This window comes from Chelonoidis abingdonii, chromosome 2, assembly GCF_003597395.2.
Source record: "Chelonoidis abingdonii isolate Lonesome George chromosome 2, CheloAbing_2.0, whole genome shotgun sequence".
Classification (NCBI taxonomy): Eukaryota; Metazoa; Chordata; order Testudines; family Testudinidae; genus Chelonoidis; species Chelonoidis abingdonii.
The window spans coordinates 130,618,387-130,641,482 of record NC_133770.1 but is presented as its reverse complement, the minus strand read 5'-3'; the positions used below and the strand labels follow the sequence as shown (position 1 = coordinate 130,641,482).

Genomic DNA, 23,096 nt, shown 5'->3' with positions numbered 1-23,096 from the left:
TGGGGAACGCGCAGAGAACCCCGGACAATGCCCATTAGGAGGAAGGTCCTGTGGTGAGGATAAAGAAGGTGTTTGGAGGAGGCCATGGGGAAGTAGCCCAGGGAGTTGTAGCTGTCATGCAGCTGTTACAGGAGGCACTATAGACAGCTGCAATCCACAGGGCCCTGGGCTGGAACCCGGAGCAGAGGGCAGGCCCGGGTTCCCCCCAAACCTCGTAACTCCTGATCAGACACAGAAGGAGTTGACCCAGACTGTGGGTTCCACCAGAGGGGAAGATCACTGAGGTGAGCAAATCCGCCAATAAGAGCAGGACCCATCAAGTTAAAGGAGGAACTTTGTCACATCATATAATAATGCATGCACTTACAAATGAAAAGCTAACTTGGGATTTTCTTGATTCACTGTGCAAAATTAATGGTCTCTAGTATTTTTGTGATGGATTATATATCTTTCAATATCTACATACCAGGGCTGTCAAATTATTAAAAAGCAATTTGATTAATCACACGATTAAAAGTATAGTTGTGATTAATCACAGTTTTAATCGCATGGTTAAACAATAAACAATACCATTTATTTAAATAATTTTAGATGTTTTCTACATTTTCAAATATATTGATTTCAACTATAACACAGAACACAAAGTGCACAATGCTCACTTCACATTATTTTTTATTACAAATATTTGCATTGTAAAAAAATTAAAAATAAATAGTATTTTTCAATACTATGTGTGTGTATTGAGGAAAGACTGCCTGTGTGTGTGTTGGGGGGAAGAGAGAGAGAGAGAGAGAGAGGCTCTCCCTGTTCCCCGACCCCAGCTCAGCGGCGACCAGGTATATAGGCAGGGGAAGGGGACACCTTGACATCAGCCCCCCTGCATCTCCCCCTGCCCTTGCTGTGCACAGTAGACAGGAGGGGAGCAGCTTGGCCTGGAGTAGCTCCATGGATATGGAGGGGCAAGTGGTGGGAGAAGCAGTGGAGCATGGCAGCAGGAGGAGGGGCACTCCTGCCCTAAACAGGCGCCCTGGGTAGTGGCTCCCCTCGCTCATGCCTAAGCCCGGTCCTGTCCAACAGGTGGCAGGGTGCTGGGCTCCTCTCTCACCCCAGGAAGGTATTTATTCAGCTATCCCAAATTGCCGCAGTTCTTGCCTTCCTCCCTGTCCAGTCTACAGAGGTGTGTGATTAACACTTGTCAAGAAAATAGCATGTTAATTTGTTTTGAGTTAATCACATGTGTTAACTGCAATTAATTGACGGGCCTACTACATACATAAAGTTTGTGTGTACATGTGTGTAACAATCATATAGATTTTTAAAATATTTTATGTTTATTTGGGAATTTGTAATTATTTGTTAAAATTTCATTTGAAAAAAAAAAGAGAAGATACAATTGATTAAAATACTATCAAGTACACCAGTATAATTTCAAAGAGAACAAAACTTAGAAACCCCTAGGGACTCACCAATTGCCAGTTTCTTTTTAGGATTTAGAGCAGGGGTCGGCAACCGTTCAGATGTGCTGTGCCGAGTTTTCATTTATTCACTCTAATTTAAGGTTTCACGTGCCAGTAATACATTTTAATGTTTTTAGAAGGTCTCTTTCTATGTCTATAATCTATAACTAAACTATTGTTGTATGTAAAGTAAATAAAGTTTTTTAAATGTTTAAGAAGCTTCATTTAAAATTAAATTAAAATGCAGAGCCCCGCAGACCTGGGCAGAGTGAGTGCCACTGGAAATCAGCTCCCAGCACGCGTGCCATAGGTTATCTACCCCTGATTTAGAGTATTCGATTCATTGACATAAAAATAGTCATAGCTTAAAGTGAAACTTTAGTAAACAGAAAATATTGTTAATAGTGTAATGATATTAGTAAATGTTGCCAAATTTGAAATTTCTGCATTAATGATATGTGATGATATTGCTTTCTAGCCAGACATTCATGTATTTACAAGGCAGTAAATTTGTCAAATTCCAGTGTTCCTATCTACTCTGTCAACACTGAGTTAGCATTGTCAATTCTAAAAAACTGCATTAACTGAGGACCACTTTCCTTGATAGATAGCTTCCTGTGTCTTTTACACAACAGCAGATTTGTCAAGTTCCAATGACCACATTTCATCTAAAGTCAACATTTCTCCAACAATCACTGCTGTCACCATATTTTCTATATTATTACCATTTTTAACTATTTATTTTTCATCTACAATTTACACAATTTCTTTTAAAAACTAAAGTACTTTTCAGAAAAAGAACATAGTTTAACATTAGTTAAGGTTACTCTGTGCTACTTTTATAACATTTTCTTCAAACACTGTTTCATAACCTACACCAAAATAGAACTTAGCAACTCTTATCTATTACTATCCTCTTTCCACAACACATTGTTAACATCCATGGCTTCATAAACTATCACATAGTCTTAACTGACATACATACTGTGATAGACACAGGCCAGTTGGGAACAGCAGAGTAGTCCTGTTGGTATCCAGGAAGTGGGTGGGCAAAGCCTGCCCACTGCTAAAGGACCTCCCCCCAGCCTAAGGGGAGGATCCACAGGTCTGTGATACCAAATAAATACAGGAGACAACTAATGAAAAAAACAGGATCGGGAGTCATAGGGCTAAATGAAGGGAATCTGATGGGGACACCGAGCAGAGAATCCCAGACAGCGCCTACCGCGCCTCAAAAGGCATCAAGGGAGCCAGTGGATGCTGCCCAGAGGAACTCTGCCCGGATGCGTGAACGGACTGAGGAATGGAAATAGGCCCCACAGTCACAGGAAATCCCATCGGCCAACCTCCTCTCCCTGGTGTTGTAGATGTCTAGTTTGGCCAGGGCTAAGCGGAGGTTGACAAGGAGATCCCACGACTTTGTGGGGCCACGGATGGGGAATGCATAGATGAACAGGTGAGGGGAAAAGTGCAACCAAAAATGTAAGAAGAGATTTAAGAGGAGCTGGAAAAGGGGCTGCAACCTGGCACACTCTAGATAAATGTGCACCAGGTTTCCTTCATGTCACAAAAGGGGCAGGTGTTTGAGAGAGGGGTAAACCGCGCCAAGTACACGCCGTGCTCACAGCCCCAAGAAGGAGCTGCCAACTGATATCCTCGGTGGGCTTTGGAATCAGGGTGGAGTACAAGCTAGCCCACCGGGGCATCTCACCCTCGAGAGGCGGCAGAAGGTCCCACTACTTTGTGTCGGGGCGGGACGCGAGGGTGAGGAAATGAAGAGTGTGGAGCACGAGTGTGTACAGATGTTTCCTTGGCGCGGTTTGGAACAGAACCGGCTGCAGGTAGTGCAGCCAGCTCGCAGTGAAAGGGTGGGGGAGCCAATTGGGTCCACGGGGCAGGGGCCCAATGAAAAGGTCCACGGGGTGTGAGGTGGAGGGTGGGCAGGGCGTGCCCTCTCGCAGGACCTGGTTGAGGTAGGCCTGAGCAGTGGGCGGTAAAGCGGCCTTCACCTCCTGAAGTACGGACTGGGGAGTGCGAGGTCTGAAGGGCCCCATGCGCCAAGCGAGCGTCACGGGATCCAAACAATCTCCCCGGTCGTAACCCAGGAGGTCTCCGACCCTGGTGACTTCTGCCAAGATCAGCCTCTGGTGCACCCCGGGGGACTCCGCCACCTGCACACGAAGCTGCAGGTTGTGTAGCAAGGACTCCGCGAGGAGATCAACCCCCACGGTGGCCACCAAGGACCTGGTCATTAAAAACAGCTTCCAAGTCTGGAGGAGGTCTCAGTAGAAGACCGGCAGCCTGGAGAGGTCTCGCGGAAGATCTCTCAGATGGAGATAAAGGAGCTGCCAGTCGTATCAGAGCCCTCGGAAGCGGCGGAGGAAGGCGTGCGCCAGTACACTCCACGCCAGACTACCTGCACCATACAGGAGTATCTGCAGGTCCTGGAGGCGGAAGACATGGACTCAAGTGTGTAGGCACTCCAGGGGCAGGTGGAGCACCCCCGCAGAGACCCAGTGCAGTCCTGGCCAAAAGAACTCCAGAATCAACGTCCAGAGTTTGGCCAGGAAACCCAGGGCCAGGACCAGGGTTTTGAGCCGGTACCAGAGCATGGACAGGACTAGCTGACAGCACCAGTGCCCTCCCTCGGAGGGAGAAGCACTGGAGTAGTCCCGTCCATTTCTGGAGCCGCTCCATCACCCTCCCTTCTAATCCGTGCCAGTTCTCCGGCGGAGACGGATGCATGGTAGAAAGGTAAACGCCGAGATAGAGCAGCAGACCCGCGCTCTACCGGATGGCCTGAAGCGCGGGTAGGAGGGATCTCGCCTGCCACCCATCCCCGACCACCAGGCCAGAGCTTTTGACCCAGTTGACCCGGGCGGAGGAGGCTGCCAAGTAGATGGCCTGACAAGCCTCCACCCACGCCAAGTTGCCCAGATCCTGGACCACGAGGAGCACATTGTCGGCATATGCAGACAGGACCAGTCGCAGCTCCGGCTCTCAAAGCACCAATCCTGTCAGCCTCCAATGGAGGAGGCAGAGGAAAGGCTCGATCGCCAGAACATACCGCTGACCCGAGAGGGGACACCCCTGCCGCGCTCCTCGCTCGAAGCTGACCGGCTCGGTCAGGGTCCAGTTGAGCCTGACCAGACACTCCGCAGAAGCGTACAGCACCTGGAGAAAACCCACAAACTGGGGTCCAAAGCCAAATGCTCGCAAAGTGCTCAGGAGATACCCGTGGTCCATCCTGTCGAACGCCTTCTCCTGATCCAGGGACAAGAGGGCGAATGACAGACCATCCCTACACGCTAGTTCCAGGAGGTCCCGGACCAGATACAGGTTATCAAATATTGTGCGGCCCAGGACGATGTAGGTCTGATCTGAGTGGATCATGTCCGCCAGCACGGACCCTAGCCGCATCGAGATGGACTTCACCATGATTTTATAGTCCGTACTGAGGAGCAAGACGGGATGCCAATTCCGTAAGTTGCAGAGGTCCCCCTTCTTTGGCAATAAGGCAAGCACAGCTCGCCTGCACGAAAGAGGGAAGACCCCGCCCTGTCAAGACTTGGCCCAGATAGTGACTAGATCTGGGCCAAGGACGTCCCAGAACACGTGGTAGAACTCCACCGTCAGCCTGTTCATGCCCGGAGATTTACTGGTGGGCATGTGACAGAGGGCTTTCGAGAACTCGGCCAGAGTGAGAGGCAGCTCTAGCCAGTCCTGGTCGCCTGTGCTGACCATCGGGAGTCCATCCCAGAGCACTCTGTAAGCGGTAGGATCGGTCAGATCCGGGAAAGGCGTGCATAAAAGGTCCTGGTCCTCTCGCACATCTCCACTGGATCCATGAGGGGGGTGCCATCGTCAGACAGGAGGAAGATGACATGCTTCTTGCCCCCCCTCTTTGTCTCCAGGGCATAGAAGAAGCAGGAGCCACGACCCATCTCCCGAAGGAGGCGGATGTGGGATAGAACAAAGGTGCCCTGGACTTGATGGTCCTCGAGGACCCAGAGCTCCTCCCGCTTCTCCCGGCACACTCCACAGAGGGATGGATTCTCGGGGCTGGCGGCCAGACACCTCTCCAGCTCTAAGACCTCCCATTCCAACTGCTCTATCACCGCATCCCTCCGTTGGCTGGCACCCCGGGTGTAGTCGTGGCAGAAGAGCTGGACGCGCACCTTCTCCAGGTCCCACCACCACCGCGCCGAGGGAAAGGCGCGTCTCTGCCCCTGCCAGGCCATCCAAAACTCCCAGAAGGACACTACGAAGCTTGCATCCTCCAGCAAACTATTATTAAAGTGCCAATAGGCCGGCCCCGGCCTCTTCACACAGAGAGAGGCCGTCACGGTGGCAAGGTGGTGATCCGAAAAAGGGGCTGGCTGAATGCTGGAGGAGTAGGCCCGTGAAAGGTGGAGACATGACAGGTAAATGCGGTCCAGCCGGGTGTGGTGCGACCGATGGGCCTCCACCCATTTGAAAGTGAATGTTGAGACGTCGTCCGGGTGGTGGTCATGCCAGACATCCAAAAGGGAGTGTTGTTCAACGAGCTCTCGGAGGACGTCCACAGCGGCCTGGGACTGCTCAGTCCCCGAGCGGTCTCGTTCCTTGAGGGTGATGTTAAAGTCCTCACCCAGGACCAGGCACTCATGAGGATCCAAGGAGCCAAGGAAGGCGGACGCCTGCTGATAAAAACGCAACCTCTCCGAGCCCGATGTCGGGCCGTAAACATTGACGAGATTGACCACAAGCCCCTCCATGCAGACCCAGAGGTGCAGCAGGTGGCCGGGGACAGCCTTGGCGACTCCCAGCTCTCTGGGCTGTAGGTCAGGGGAGAACAGGGTCACCACTCCAGCCGTGCGAATTGTGAGGTGGCTAACGTAGACTGTCCCCGACTCCAGCCACCAGCTAGCTTCAGTGGCTGGATCCGTATGGGTCTCCTGCAGGAAAACCACAGAGTACCCTCGCTCCTGAAGGAAGGAGAGCACCTGGCTCCTATGGAGACCCATCCTACAGCCCGGGTGTTTAATGTTGCAAAGATGATTGGAGCCATGAGGAGGGCTGGGGGCGTCGGGCCGCGCAGCAATCCATGACCTACCCCGTAGGTGAGTAAAGAGTCACGGAAGAGGCAGACCCGCTGGTAGGCCGCGGTAACCTGCTTTTCGGTCCTCTTACCCTCCCCCATGAGGGCCTTCGCGGCCCGGAGGATCTGATGGAAATCCCCTCACCGCTAAAGTGCAAGCTGGACCTTGTTCCGAGAGCCATGGACGTCCTCAAGGAACTCCCGCAGCTCTTCTTTCAGCGTATCTACAACTGTCCCCCAGTGGGGCCCTCGTCACAGCCCCGTGGCCCACCGAGGTGGGTAGGCAGGGGGCAGACCCCCGACGTGTGTCCGATGGGCTGACGCCACACGGCCTACCCCGCTCCCTGGTTCAACAGGGGGCGGCAGAGGGAAAACAGCAGCCCCTGGTGGGTCGGGACAGGGAAATACAAAGGCAGCTCCCTGGGGGGTATCCTTTGGGAAGGAGTCAGCCCCAGGGGCGGCAATGGCATCACGGGAGGTAGAAGGAATAAGGATGGGGCTGGCATCTGGGACAGGGCAAGGGTCAGGAGTAGGGGCAGGGCAGGGATCAGGAACAGAATCGGGGAGGGTGGCAGAAGCAGGATCCCAAGCCCCAGTAGTTGGGCCGCCTTCCAGCGGCCCCCTCTTCGTCTGGCTCAGGAATCTGGGGAACGGGAAGGCGACCTTCAACCATGCCGGGCTCAGCCACTACAGCTGGTGTGGCAGCCACGGCATCTGGAGATGGATGGTCGTCAGTGGGGTCCCCGCCTCGGAAGGAGGTCGGTTGCCCCACACCTAAGAGGGACACCCCAGGGGAATCAGGTCCCTGCAGCGTGGCACCGGCCGTTGCCTCAATAAGCTCGGTGGCCGTCAGCGGGGTGCCACCTGCGGTCGGGCAGATGGAAGACTCCAGGGGACCCTCAGAGGCAGGAGCAGAAGCAACGGCTGGGGAAGGGTCCCCAGGGAAAGGGGAACCGGGGTGACGTCACTCAGATCGAGGACCACTGGCAGAGGGTCATCCTCCCTCTGGGTGACCAGGGTCAGACCCAGGGCCTCGACTTCCTCATACATGGAGAGGAGATCCTTCTCCACCACCCCAGAGTTCTCCCTGCCAGCACCCGAGGCGACGCTCGCCTCGGTGGTTGCAGGGACTTCGGATGGTAGGGAGGCGAGAGGGGCTCCATCGGGGGCTTCCATAGGAAGGGACTCCAGAGGAGGGGCAATGTTACCTTCCAGTGCTGCCATGTTGTCCCCAGCCAGCACCAACGAATGGGAGTTGTCAGGAGACAAAGCAGAAGGCTTGGCATCGGTGCCCCCCTTCCTGCTTTTCAGGGGGGTCTCCAAATCTGAAGGACAGAAAGTGGCCCGAGCCTTCCGCTTGCCCCGTTTCCCCTGCACTAAGGACCAGCCCTCCATGGCATCATCCAGGGACTGACTAACAGGGGTCAGGTTGGGGGGCAAGGGTGATGGCTCAGGGACTCGGGGAGGCAACGGTGGGGCAGCATGTAAGAGGGAGGAGTCTCCCTGGGGTGGGCTCTCTCCCACGCCTGGCAGTATCTCCGCCACACCCTCCTCCAGAGGCCCCACCAGATCACAGACAGTGGAGGCGGGGCTCTCCCGCTTATCTGGGCGCGCTGGGAGGAGAACCCCTTGGGCTCGAGCGGGAGCAGTGGTGGACCAGGAAGGAGGAGGGGCAGTTCTGGGCACCGGGCAGCCAGAGGCGTCGGTGATGACCGGGCCGGTACCTTGCCAGGGCTCGGGGGTCCCGGATGCTCTTCCGTGCCAGGCCAAGGGAAAGTCCCTCCGGACGTGCCCCATCGCCTGGCACAGGTAGCACTGGGCCTCCCCCGTAGAATAATGCACCCGGTAGCGGGCTCCCTGGTAGGGGACCAAGAAGGACCCCTCGAGCGTCTCTCCATCATGCACCACCGGCAGCAGTCAAAGCTGCACTTGCCAGCGGAATGAGAGGACGTGACGGAGGGTGGGGTCCTTGCAGCCCAACGGGAGAGGGCTGATGACGGAGATAGGCCGCCCCAGGCAGAAAGGACAGGCAGCAGGGCGGCATTGGGCAGAAAGGGAGGGACGGAGGTCAGGATCAAGCGGACCCCCAGGTCTTCCAACGGCTCCAGGGGGACAAACACGCCCCCCACCGCCAGGCCTGTCTCTACTGCCTCCTGGGTGGCAGCCTCCAATGCCAGGAAGAAGACTACCCTCCCGTACATTTTGGAGAATGCCACAATGGCCGTGGGCCCCGCCACCCTTGCCAACGCCCGCACGTAGGTCTCCACGTGGGGCGAGGCGGGCACCAGGAGGCAAAGGACGCCGTGCTTCCTGGTCAAGGTGGGGAAGGAGACCCGGCCACTATAGATGGTAGCGGAAGCGGTGGTGGGAGGAGCAGCGGCAGGCGGGGGGGCCGCCGACACCTAGGCATATGCCCTGGGGGCTGAGGGAGGGGCACCCGCAGAGCTGGTGGAGGGAGCAGCAGGGAGGGATGCCATGGCCGGTAGCGGGGCCGCGGCAGCGGAGGTAGCCCCTGCCATAGAGGGTCTGGTTTTTTTAGCAGGGTCCTTACCCTTCTTTCTCTCCTGACCTTTTCCCACCGGCTGGGGGGACTCCCCCTGAATCGGAAGGGGCGAGGGATGTGGCAGCAGCAGAGGTCTCCCCGGTACTTGCCACTGCTGGCACCCCAGCAGAGGCAGTAGCAGGTGGACTGGCAGCAGCGGTCGACGCAGAGGCTTGGGGAATGGACGCAGGAGCAGATGGAGGAAGGGCAGTGGGAGCATTGTGAGGAGTCTCCCCCGCCGTGTCCCCCACCATAATGAGTGCAGGGAGGGGGACAAACAGCGAGGGAAGGGGAGGGAGAGGAGGCAACCACCCCTCCCCGCTAGGCTGCAGGCAGGGGAGGAGGGCGCCAGAAGGGGAGGGCTAAATGGGTGTGGGAAGCTATCAAGGACTTCGGGGGGGAGAGTGTCAGTCACCGACTCAGAGGGGAATTCTGGCTCCTCTAGCTGCACTAGGGGATCAGGGATGATAACAGTATAAGGGAGTGCAGTGAACAAAGGTAAACTCAAACAGGGGAGGGGCACAAGCGCGTGTGAGGGGGCATGGGCGCACGAGGGGAGGGGCTCATCGGGGCTGGGGAGACCATGGGGTAGGGGGGGAAAATGTCGAGCTGGGAATGGGGCAGAGGGACCAAGGGGCTAGCTTCAGGGCCGGAGTAGGACAATCAGGGCTGCAGATGGAAACGGGCGGAGCAGACAAATGTGGCAAAGGAGAGATGGTCAGCCCAAAGTGGGGAGGATGTGCACCCACGAGCACTTGTACAAAAAGTCAATTGTAGCTGGCTACTGCTGCAGGCCCAAATGATAGAAAGGGGTGTGGCAAGCCAGGTGACCAGCTCAGTCCCAGAGGCAGGAGGTCGAGGTAGATGTGGTGGAAAGGGCAACAATGGTGGTGGGGGCGAAGGGGGACATGGATGGACCAGGGGTAGGTTGTATGTCACATCCCTGGTGTCCTCACAAACACAGTCCAAACCCCCACCACAAGAGCACAGTCTGAAAAATACTCAGTCCTTAAGTGCCCCCTCCACAGCGATCTTCAGAGTCTCTACGTGGTCCTCCAGCAGCAGGCGGTCTTCTCCTTCTCCTCCTCCTCCTCCTCGGGGCTCCAACAACTCCCCAGTAGCAAACACAGCAGCTCCAGGTGATGGTCTGGTGGCCAGGCAGGAGGGAACCTGCTCAGAAGATGGTGGTGCTGGCATCCTCAGTAACAAGGGCTGGAGCTGGGTTCCCTGATTCCCTCCTCTGGGGAGCAGGCCAGTAGCCCCCCACTCAAGGGGCTGTACGTGGAGTAACAGCAGCAACCGAGGCAGGGGATCTACTAGCCAGCCAGCAAGCAGACAGCAGAGAAAGGGGGTGGGTGATGGTGTCTAGCCCAGCCAGGGGAGCAGCTGGAGCAGTAACAGCAGCAGCAGCAGTGAGGACCCAGTGCCCAGCAGGAACAGCAGCAGCAGCAGCAGCCCTCTCCCTCCTTCCTCTGTGGCAGAGCAGTAGAAAGGAGAGATACTGGCCACTGGATAAGCAGTTTTCTGTTCCCTGAGTGATCAGAGCAGGGGCTGCTCCAGGCTAATGAGAATACCTGACTCCAATTAACCTGCTAAGAGTCAGGTGAGGCTGTTAAGCACCCGACTCTAATTAAGGCCCCTCTAATGCTATAAAAGGCCTCGCTCCAGTCAGGCCAGAGGGAGCCAGAGAAAAGGAAGTGCATGAGAGGAACTGGGAGCAAGAGGTGTGCAAGAAGCTGAGAGTGAGTAGGTATATTGCTGGAAGACTATGAAGTACAAGCGTTATCAGACATCAGGAGGAAGGTCCGGTGGTGAGGATAAAGAAGGTGTTAGGAGGAGGCCAGGGGAAGTAGCCCAGGGAGTTGTAGCTGTCACACAACTTTACCAGGAGGCACTCTAGACAGTTGCAGTCCACAGGGCCCTGGGCTGGAACCTGGAGTGGAGGGCGGGCCTGGGTTCCCCCCAAACCTCCAAACTCCTGATCAAACACAGGAGGAATTGACCTGGACTGTGGCTTCCACCAGAGGGGAAGGTCTCTGGGCTATTTCCTGACCCACAGGGTGAATCTGTGAGGCAAGCAAATCTGCCAATAAGCGCAGGACCCACCAAGGTAGAGGAGGAACTTTATCACAACACAAACAAGGAATACACAAATGGTAAAAGTACAACTCCTTTAAACATATGTTTTTCTTTTGGGATTTTTTACAAAAAAGGGAACAACGTAACATGTGAGCTTTCTTAGAATTTGAAGACAATGTTATTAATGTAGAGCAGAGCAACCTGAACTAATAACATTTTTTTCTATTCTTTTATGGAAGCACTTTTATATAATCAGATACAGCGGCTACAAATATTCGATGAGGCAATCTTGAAAGTAAACATTTCCAAGGAAGACTGGAGACTTATAGATATCTGCAATGAGGATTATAAAAACTTCACTGATAAGTTGAGGCAATGCATGAAATTAGCTGAGAAAGAAAGACCAAAAAGAGCAAAAGGAAGAATCTTGGAGGAAATGCGGAATTTACTAGAGAAGCAGAGGAATATCAAGCAAAATGATGGTGACAAATTGAGTACTCCCTCCTCTGCAGGTTGATAAGAAGAAGACTAAAGGAGGACTTTGAGAAGTACCAAAATGAAAGTCTCTTAAAGACAGCTGAAGATTGCAGAAGCCTCAAAAAATGCAAAAGGGAATTGATACTGTGCAGGTCAACAATAACGGCACTGAAGAACAGAGATGGAAAACCAGTAATTGACAGAATAGCGACGGAAGCGGTCTGCAAAATATTTCTGCACTGAACTGTTCACATCTCAGATAAATGACCCAGTACCAACACTTCAACAGACCGTTGGGCATGTACTCCCAGTCCTTGTCAGTGAAGTTTGACAGACAGTTCACCAAATGAAAAAAGGACACGCCTCAGGTAAAGATGGACTGACAATCAAAATGATAAGAGTTGGAGATCAAAACCTCTGGGAAACCCTTGCTCAGAGCTTTAGCCGTTACTTGGAAATGTAGAAGATACCATCTAGATGGCAGGAGTTCAATACCATTCTGCTGTATAAGAAGGGCGATCATGAAGTCTAAAGAATTATCATCCAATATGCTTGCTCTCACATGTCTATAAGCTGTTCACCAAAATAATAACAAACCGACTCTCACAGAGTCTGGACAAGCAGTAGCCAAGAGAGCAGGCAGGCTTTCGAAGGAACTTCAGCACAATGGACCACATTTTCACTATCAAACGGCTATTGGAATGCTCAAGAGAATACAAATTCCTCTTATGTATTGCCTTAATCAACTATGAAAAAGCATATAACAACATAGAGATCAACGCAATGTTGAAAACTCTTGCAGAGCAGGGTATCGACACAAACTATCAAACCATTAAAGGAAGCAAATTCTGACCGCACAACAGATATAACTTTTATTTGATACTCCCTCTTGCATCTCAGTTAAGAAAGGTGTGAAACAAGGAGACATGGTTTCACCCAAACTCTTCACAGCCTGCCTCAAAATGATATTGATGTGGATGAATTGGAAAGGTGGAATCAACATCAACAGAGAGCAGTTAAACCATCTCAGATTCGCAGATGATATTGTGTTGATCACCAAAAATACTATCAAACAAAATGTTGCGAGAACTCAACACAAAAAGCAGCCAAGTTGGACTGAAAATTAACCACTCCAAAACTAAATTTATGCTGTCTGATACCTGGCCAAAAGCCCAAATAACAATTAAGGGAGAACAAATAGAAGTTAAGCAATATATCTATTTGGGCCAAGAAATTAACATGCGCCATGATCAGGAAGGTGAACTCTTGTGAAGAAAGAAAGCAGGCTAGTGTGCATTCAATTCTATCAAGGATGTCCTCCAAGGAAAAATCAGCAAGGCAACATGTGCCAGCCTCTTCAACTCAACCGTACTGCCAGCAATGTTGTACGGCAGCAAAACACGGGTGTTGACAAAGACAGAGGAGCAGCAACTGTCTGTCATGGAGAGGGGGATGGAAAGAAGAATTCTGGGAATTTCAATCCATGACCGAGTCCCCAGTTAAGTGATCAGACAGCAGAGTGGAGTGCAGGATGTCATTGTTGTGAGCAGGCAAGTAAAATGTGATGGGCCGGGCATATAGCGAGGCTCACTGACAATCAATGGACTGCAGCTGTCACCGAGTGGTACCCATTAGAACTGAAATGACCACTCGGCTGACTTCCAAAGAGATGGGAAGATTTTATCATGAAAAGACATGGCCATGCATGGATAAGGAAGGCCAGGATATGAGAAGAATGGAAGACCTGCTGTGATTTGTGCAATCTATATGAAGGCTGAAGGACCAATCAATCAAGGTGACAAGTTGACATATTCCTATTGTTCAGATTATAAATTATTCCTAAAACACATTCCATGCTAGATTCTTTGAAGAAAGTCAGCATCTCAAATGGTAAATATCAACAAAACATTTTAAAAAATAATATTGACTTGGAATGCATTTTAGGTTAGTATATCTGCTCTATTAGCTCCAAAACTTGATGGAATATAGTCAATCTTAAAAGATAAAATACTTACCAACAAAATTTCAATGGTACCAAGAATATACATAGCTCCTGCAAAAGTTGTACCCAAGTAAAAACAGAGTCCCACTGCTCCGCCAAACTCTGGCCCTAAAGATCTTGAAATCATATAGTAAGAGCCACCAGCTGTGAAATAAAAAAAGTAAAATTAAAAAAAAAAGTCAGACCCTGAGAGATGCACATCATATCCTGGACAATATATGTGAGTTGCCAAGTCAACTTAGGTCCCAAATTTAGATAGATAGATAGATAGATAAAAATCTATTTATTCCAACCAAAATTTGGAACCTAATTGACCTGGCAACTCAAATTTCTGCTCTGCATAAGAAACAGATTTTTTTAAAAAAGAAATTTAAATGGAAATAACCAATGCTTGCAACCAAAACATTGTATCATTCCATTCAAATATCAGAGCTAGAAAATAAAAATAATTAGAAAGGGAATAAGAACAAACCAAATTGCTACTATATTTTAATTGTCTAACAAAGTTAATATAAAATACACTAATATCATAAATGGCAAAAGTAAATTAGACTAATCATATTGTTTCAGTTTTAATCCCGCTAGCATGGGTAACAATAGGAATGCAGACTTCCGTGTGCGTAGTTCAAGCCTGGCACAGACCCAGGGTATGTAATTAGCTTGCTAGCCCACTCTTTGCTGTCTCCACTATCGTTGCTACCCATGCTAGCTAGATTCAAGCTAGCTCAAGTAGGTTAGCCATGCACAATTTTTGCTGTGTAGACATGCGCAAAGTTATAAATAACACTGGTAAGTATATCTATATTTTAAAAAAATATATTATATTTTAACCTGACAATACTAGGTTAAAATTACTATACTAAGAATAATACTAGAGATTTGTTTTCTTATGCTTTATAGTGTGTATAACATGGTACTAACTCAACATATTGAAATCAGTGTTAAGGTATTGGGTTGAATTCTGTTTGTTCTTCTCCCAACACCTTCCCCACCAACATCATCACATCTATGCAGGAGTCAGACATATTAGGGATCTACTCCTGAGTCCTTAGATTGAGGTGGGGGTGCCTAATATTGTATGGCACTCTCCCAGTCTAACAAAGCATAGCCAGATGGCCTCAGGGTTCAGACAGGTGTGATCCCCTGCATACCTGATGGTAACCAGAAGCAAGCACTTGAGGAAGAGCATGTAGATCCTTTACAAAACAGCCTTAAAGAGTGCTGATAAATGGAGGAAAGGGACATCAATGACAAAGGGTTACAGAGAACAGAGGAGTATGGAAGGGGACAAGAAAAATAAGTCTTTTATCCATGCTAAAATGTTAAATATTCACAATTTTTAGATATAAATGTTTTAAGTTCTTGCAGTTTCCAAGTCTGATACTATCTTCCTCTGCTTTTCCTCCATTAATCCCATATCCCATCCTTCTTCTGCAGTACACCTTCCCCTCCTATAGACCTGCTAAAATTTGCAAGAGGACAGCCCGCATTTTGATGAGCCTCAGAAGATCTGTTGCAGAAGAACTTCCCTCCTGTGGGCAATGTAGTATATACCAATCTTATTCAAACTTTTGGTGCTCATTCAAAAAACTGGCAAATTTACAAACAAAAACTTTGTTAAAAATAGCTAAGATCAGAAGAGTGTTAAGATTTCTTACTGCATGTGATGAAAGAAGTAATGAAGTTTTAAAAGGTTCGCCTTTAAGAATGAGTTTAAAAGACAGTCTTTATGCAGATTTATAAATGTGATATATTTCAAAAAATCAGAATTTGAAAGGCATTGGTTCTTCAATATATAGCTATGTGAGACAGATCAACATAGAATCATAGAATATCAGGGTTGGAAGGGACCTCAGGAGGCCATCTAGTCCAACTCCCTGCTCAAAACAGGACCAATTCCCAACTAAATCATCCCAGCCAGGGCTTTGTCAAGCCTGACCTTAAAAACCTTCTAGGAAGGAGATTCCCCACTTCCTAGTAACACAGTGCACTGCTTCACCACTCTCCTAGTGAAAAGTTTTCCTAATTCCAACCTAACTTCCCCCACTGCAACCTCCCCCATTACTCCTTGTTCTCTCATCAGGTACCACTGAAAACAGTCTAGATCCATCCTCTTTGAACCCCCTTTTCAGGTAGTTAAAAACAGCTTATCAAATCCCCCCTCACTCTTCTCTTCTGCAGACTAAACAAACCAGTACCCTCAGCCTCTCCTCATAGGTCATGTGCTCCAGTCCCCTAGTCTTTTTGTTGCCTCGCTGATCTTTCCAATTGTCCACATCCTTCTTGTAGTGTGGGGCCCAAAACTGGACACAATACTCCAGATGAGGCCTCACCAATGTCGAATAGAGGGAATGATTACATCCCTTCATCTGCTGGCAATGCTCCTACTTCACAGCCCAAATGCTGTTAGCCTTCTTCGTAACAAGGGCACACTGTTGACTCATATCCAGCTTCTCGTCCACTGTACCCCTACGTCCTTTTCTGCAAGAACTGCTGCCTAGCCATTCGGTCCCTAGTCTGTAACAGTGAATGGGATTCTTCTGTCCTAAGTGCAGGACTCTGCACTTGTCCTTGTTGAACTTCATCAGGTTTCTTTTGGCCCAGTCCTCTAATTTGTCTAGGAAAGATAACGAAAACCTGTGAATTTTGAAAGGTACAATGTTTTCTGTTTAATATTAAAACTATCTAACCAGGTTTTTATAAGATTGTGCATCACTCTGGTATGTGTGTGCTTTCCATGATAATGTTGAAGTTTTAAGGACAGATTGTTGAGAATCTATAACATTAACTAAAGCAATAGTCATTCAAACATTATAAGGCCAAAAGTGACCAATCTGATCACTTAGTCTGACCTGTGTAACATAAGCCATTGCACTTCCCTGAATTAAGTAGATATTGTTGTACCTCCTTTCTCTACCATTGTGGACATCACCACCATCCTGCCTGTTACTCAGGCCTGTAACCTGGGTGCCATCTTCAACTCTGACATCTCTGTAGGTCCTTATATCCATGCTATGTCTCTCTCTTGTCAACTCTTCACACATAACATCTCTGAGAAACAGCCTTGCCTTTCCATACATATAGCTAAAACTCATGTCTAGGGCCCCACCATCTCACATCTCAATTACTGCCAACATGCTTCTCCCCACAAATAGCTGAAAAACTCATTAGTCTCTTTCAAAACCCTCCTTTGTTGTGATGTCTACAAAACTTGACAACTGTTAGGCTGTTGATATGCAGAGATCACTGCCTATCATGCTGATGCATACTGTCGCATTGTAGCCTCATACTGTCTGTATCTATCAGCTGTCTCTTATCTTGATTGTAAGCTCTTCTGAGCAGGGACCATCTTTTTTGTTCTATGTTTGTAAAGCATCTATCACAATGGGGTCCTGGTCCATGACTAGGGCTCCTAGGTACTACATTAATACAAGTAAATAATAATCTTCAGAACTGCAGACATTACTAAGTCACAAATGAAAACCCTAATTGAAACAAGAAAATAAATAAAGAGAAATGGGTGTGGAATAATAGACCAGACTAACTTCAATACCTGGAAGGATATTGGAACAAGTTATTAAACAATCATTTTGCTCAAACCTAGAGGACAATAAGGCGATAAGTAAAGTTAAGATTCAGTCACAGGTGTTTTTAGTAAAAGTCAGGGACAGGTTGTGGGCAATAAACAAAAATTCACAGAGCCCGCTGCTTTGCCCTAGGGTCACTGTTCCAGTGGCCCCAAGGCTGACAGCTGCTCCAGCCCTGCCACTGCAGAAGTCCCAGAAGTCCCAGAAAGTCCCAGAACCCGTGACTTCCATGACAGACTCATACCCTTAGCAATAAGTAATAATCAATATGGATTTTCAAGAATTCATATTGTCAAACTAATCTAATTTCCTTCTTTGTTAGTGTAACCAGCCTAATGTATGAGGGGGACACAGTAGATGTGCCATATTGGGACTTTTGCAAGGATTTTGGCACAGTCCCACATGACATTTTCATGAGAAAACTACAGAAATATAAATGAAGTTATTATAAGGAGGTGAAAAGGTGATTGAAAGACCAAACTGAAGGAGTAGTTATCAAAAGTTTGTTGTCAAACTGGGAGATGTTTCAAATGGGGTCTTGTGAGGTCTGTCGTAAGTCTGGTACTGTGCATCATTTTCATGAAGGAGTAGAGAGCATGCTTATAAAATCTGCAGATGACACTAACTTGGGTGAGGTTGCAAGCACTTTGGAGGGCAAGATTAGAAGTCAAAATGGCATGGCAGGAGGCTCTGCATGCTGCCTCTGCCCCAGGCACTGCCACCATAGCTCCTACTGGTCACGGTTCCCAGTCAATGAGAGCTCCGCCTCCTCCTCGGAACAGCCGGGACAGGTTGCTGCTTGCAGGGAGCTGCTCAAGGTGACCATCCCGCACATCCAGCACCCCTGCACCGTCTCCCACACCCAAGCTTCCTCCCTCTGAGTTAACTCGCATTTTTCATTTATTGGCACTCTCCATTACCCAAACATGCCGATAAAACAGCTTTTACTGTACTAGGTTTAGGAAGAAGAAATCAAATATATGAATACACAGTGGGAAATAATTGGCTAGGCAGTAATACTGCAAAAAAGGATCTGGAATTTATAGGGGATCACAAATTGAATGTGAGTCAACAGTGGGTCGGTGTTAAGAAAGACAAATATCACTGTAGGAAATATTAACAGGAATTTCATATGTAAGACATGGAAGGTAATTGTTTCACTCTACTTGCAACTGGTGAGGCCTCAGCTGGAGTATGGAGACATGGAAGTTCAATCTCTATTAGCCATTAAAAAGTAAGATGACCAAATAAAAATTAGATATCTTACATAATGTAAAACAAAACAACATACCAAAGAAATTTGACTGTACTTTGGATTAAATCAGTTGAATTAAGGACATACCTGCTCCATTTGTCTACACACCAAAGTTGCCCCACCTATTACAGCATCATTTGCACTCAAGATCAAGTTAGTAGCATTATGTTTATAGCCATTATCAAATCTGGATTTTTGGAATGCTAAGTGATACGTTCAAGTAGTAAGATATGGATGTTGCCGTCACTGAGTGTACTGTAGGTAGTACCAGACTATTGAGAATTCACAGGAGCTACTCAGGTTCAGCATGGAACTAACATGCATGGAAAATTTAAAAGTTATAAAAAAAAAATCAGTCAGTCAAACAAAATAACTGGGCACATCATATGGTGGTACTAGAAAAACTATAATGTGGTGAATATGCTTAGATCAAAGGAAACTTAACAACACTATGAAGACAGCATTTTTCAATTTCAAGAGATTTATAGTAGACAGAATGATGCTAAAAATACCACTGTTGGATGTATCTAGAGGATTTTGACAAATGAGGAACTGGTTGAGAATTTGAAAGTGAAAGGCAGCTTGGGTGAAAGTGATCATGAAATGACAGAGTTCATGATTCTAACGAATGATAGGAGGGAGAACAGCAAAATAAAGATAATGTATTTCAGGAAGGGAGACTTTAGTAAACTCAGGGAGTTGGTAGGTAAGATCCCAGGAGAAGCAAGTCTAAGGGGAAAAACAATTGAAGATAGTTGGCAGTTTTTCAAAGAGACATTATTAAGGGCACAAGAGTTTCCACTGAATCGGAAAGATAGGAAATATTGCAAGAGATCACCCTGGCTTACCCAGGAGATCTTCAATAATCTAAAAATCAAAAAGAGTCCTACAAAAAGTGGAAACTACGTCAAACTACAAAAGATGAACATAAACAAATAACACAAGTATGTAGGGACAAAATTAGAAAGGCCAAGGCACAAAACAAGATCAAACTAGCCAGAGACATAAAGGATAACAAGAAAACATTCTACAAATACTTTGGAAGCAAGAGGAAGACCAGTGACAGGGTAGGTCCATTATTCAATTGGGTAGTGGTGGTCATGGGTGGGGGGAACAATAACCAAAAGTGTGGAAATGGCAGGGGTGCTTAATGACTTCTTTGTTTCAGTTTTCACCAAGAAGGTTGGTGGTGATTGGAAGTCTAACAATGAATACCAGTGAAAATGAGGTAGGATCAGAAGAGGCTAAAATAAGGAAAGAACAAGTTCAAAATTATTTAGACAAATTAGATGTCTTCAAGTCACCAATGTCTGATGAAATGCATCCTAGAATACTTAAGGAGCTGACAGAGGGGATATATGAGCCATTACCAATTATCTTTGAAAAGTCATGGAAGACAAGATAGATTCTAGAAAACTGGAAAAGGCCAAATACAGTGCCAACCTATAAAAAGGGAGATAAAGACAACCCGGGAAATTACAGACTAGTCATATTAACTTCTGTACCAGGAAAGCTAATGGTGCAAATCATTAAGCAATCAATTTGCAAACATCTAGAAGATAATAAGATGATAAGTAACAGTCAGCATGGATTTATCAAGAACAAATTATGTCAAACCAACCTGATAGCTTTCCTCAACAGGGTAACAAGCCTTGTGTATGGGGGGAAATGGTAGATGTGGTATAGCTTGACTTTAGTGAAGCTTTTGATACTGTCTCACATGACCTGCTCATCAACAAACTAGGGAAATGCAACCTAGATGGAGCTACTGTAAGTTGGGTGCAAAACTGGTTGGAAAACAGTTCCAAGAGAGCAGTTATCAGTGGTTCACAGTCATGTTGGAAGTAGTAAGAAATGACTGCCTAGGACTGTGGAAAGGGATCTGGGGGTCACAAGCTAAATATGAGCCAACAGTGTAACACTGTTGCAAAAAAAGCAAACATCATTCTGGGATGTATTAGCAGAAGTGTTGTAAACAAGACGTGAGAAGTAATTCTTCCACTCTACTCCATGCTGATTAGGCCTCAACTGGTGTATTGCGTTCATTTCTGGGCACCACCTTTCAGAGTCCACAGAAGAGCAACAAAAATGATTAAAGGTTTAAAAACATGACCTATGAGGGAAGATTGAAAAAATTGGGTTTGTTTAGTCTGGAAAAGAGAAGACTAAGGGGGCACATGATAACAGTTTTCAATTACATAAAAGGCTGTTACAAGAAGGAGGGTGAAAAATTGTTCTTCTTAACCTCTGAGAATAGGACAAGAAGCAATGGGCTTAAATTGCACAAAGGGAGGTTTAGGTTGGACATCAGGAAAAACTTTCTAACTGTCAGGGTGGTTAAGAACTGGAATAAATTGACTAGGGAGGTTGTGGAATCACTATCATTGGAGATTTTTAAAAACAGGTTAGACAAACACCTGTCAGGAATGGTCTAGATCAGGGATCAGCAACCTTTGGCACACGGCCCATCAGAGTAATTCACTGGCAGACCGCGAGACATTTAGTTTACGTTGACTGTCCCAGCACGTCCCTGCAGCCATGGCTTCCTGCAGTTTCCATTGGCTAGGAATGGTGAACCATTGCCACAGGGAGCTACGGGGTCCATGCCTGCAATTGGTCAACATAAAAAAAATGTCTCTCAGCCCACCAATGGATTACGCTGATGGGCCACGTGCTGAAGGTTGCCAACCCCTGGTCTAGATAATACTAAGTCCTGCCATGAGTGCAGGGGTCTGAACTAGATGACCTCTCAAGGTCCTAGGATTCTATGATTAACCTGTTTTTATTGTGGATCACTAGGACATACCCTCATCTTTTGCCCCTTACAGACCTCAATCCACAAGAAATCAGGAAATGAGCAAGCCCAGGCTGTATAGCAGGGCTGGCTTGGGCACTATGCTTAAGAAACTACAACCCTTGAAAGAAACCCAATCCAAGTCAGACAGGCTCTCCCCACACTGCCAAATATGAATAGAGTTATGTATCGTGGATGGAACAAAGTCAATTCCCCCTCAGTGGGCCCTGATCAATTCCAGGGCAACCAATAACTTCATAGATGCTAAAGTGACTCGAGTACTACAAAATCCCCCTCTGTTTAAAGCAGACATCAGTTCTCATAGAAACAAGAGATGGGTCCCTCCTGTCCTTGGGGCCAGTGATGCAGGAAACATGTGATGGGATTCGTGGGATGCAGCCTATGGGATTGTGGGACTGTTAGTGACAAGCAGCAAACCCCTTCAGGTGCTGTTATCACTCAGCACAACCAGGCATGTGGAGCCCGACACCCAGAGAGATTGCATGAATGCACGCAGAGCCACTCATAAATCACACAGAGAAAGGCATCAGCCAAATCCCCCTAGCTCCCAGCTTTGTACCTCAGGAATATACTGTCTTGCACTGCTCAAGATCCTTTCTTGAGCAATGCAAGTTTATTAATTAGGTCACCACTTCATCAATGGAACGTGGATATATACCAGCCTTTGTAAACCTGAGCAGATTTACCAAACGCTTCAGGCAAACTCACTGGTAAAGTGAGTAAAACAAGTTTATTGGTTACAAAAGATAGATTTTAAGTGATTATAAGTGATAGGCAAAAAGTCAGAGTGGTTACCAAAATAAAATAAAATATAAGCACTCTCAACCTAAACTCTCAACCCTATTCGACTGGGCAACATTTAGATTAAGCAGTTTTTCTCACTCCACCGGATATTGCAGTTCCTAGTACACAGGTTTCACCCTTGAAACCTGGGTCAGTCTCCTCTGTTGGAGTTTTCAGTCTTCTGAGTGTTCTTATTTCTTGCAGCAAAGGTGAGGGGGAGGAGAAAAGACCAAGCATGGGGCCACTGTGTTGTGTTTTTTTACCTTTAGTCCATGTGCTTGGAGAAGACAAGTCCAGACATGCCTACTGGGCATTGCTGAGTCACAAGAAAAGGTTGAGCAATTCCCCTGCTATGGCCTTGTGCAAGGGAGTCATTGCATTTTAGCTCCCTTGCTGAACAATGGCTGTTGATGGTTGTTCAACACCTGCCTGGGCATTGGTTATCCCCTTTTTGGGAGCTAGTATCTGGGTGCTTCCCAAACTCACAGCATATTTTAGTAAGAATCATACAACACAATTCTCATAACGTCATATGCATTAATGATATACATATTTAGATGGAACAGTGGGTTTCAACAGATCATAACATTTCCCAGGATACCTACAAGGCATGCTTTATATCCAATCTTATACAAATTATGAATAGGGTGCTCCCCTGAGGTGTAGAATTTCACACAGTACCCCTAGAGGCTGTAATCCAGGGCTATCAGGAAGAATTACAGTTCAAAATGATCTATTCGCCACACTTGCCCATAATTGTTGGCTTCACTTGGCCAAAGTAAGATGACCCTTGCATCTCATACTGGGATTATAAAAACATCTTTGAAAAGCATAATTCAGACACGCTACTTTTGCACCAGCACTACAATTGCCCCATAGACCTGCAGTTTGGGGCAAAGGTCCCTTATAGATGGATCTAAGTGATGTCCAAGCCCAAACTGGCAGTCCTTTAAGCGTATATCCAGAACAACCTGGCCAAGGGCTTCATCCAGTGCTCTGCCTCCCCAGCAGGGGCTCCA

General features: G+C 47.7%; 1 protein-coding gene across 2 annotated transcripts in view; it reads right to left on the bottom strand.

The window, feature by feature from the left end:
* The window catches only part of SLC12A7 (solute carrier family 12 member 7), a 277,582-nt gene that overhangs the window by 99,712 nt on the left and 154,774 nt on the right, over window positions 1-23,096 (bottom strand). For both annotated transcript variants that reach the window (XM_032803704.2, XM_032803706.2), the window contains exon 6: window positions 13,651-13,781. In XM_032803704.2, the coding sequence (XP_032659595.1) occupies window positions 13,651-13,781 (131 nt within the window). The remainder of the gene's footprint in view (window positions 1-13,650; window positions 13,782-23,096) is intronic.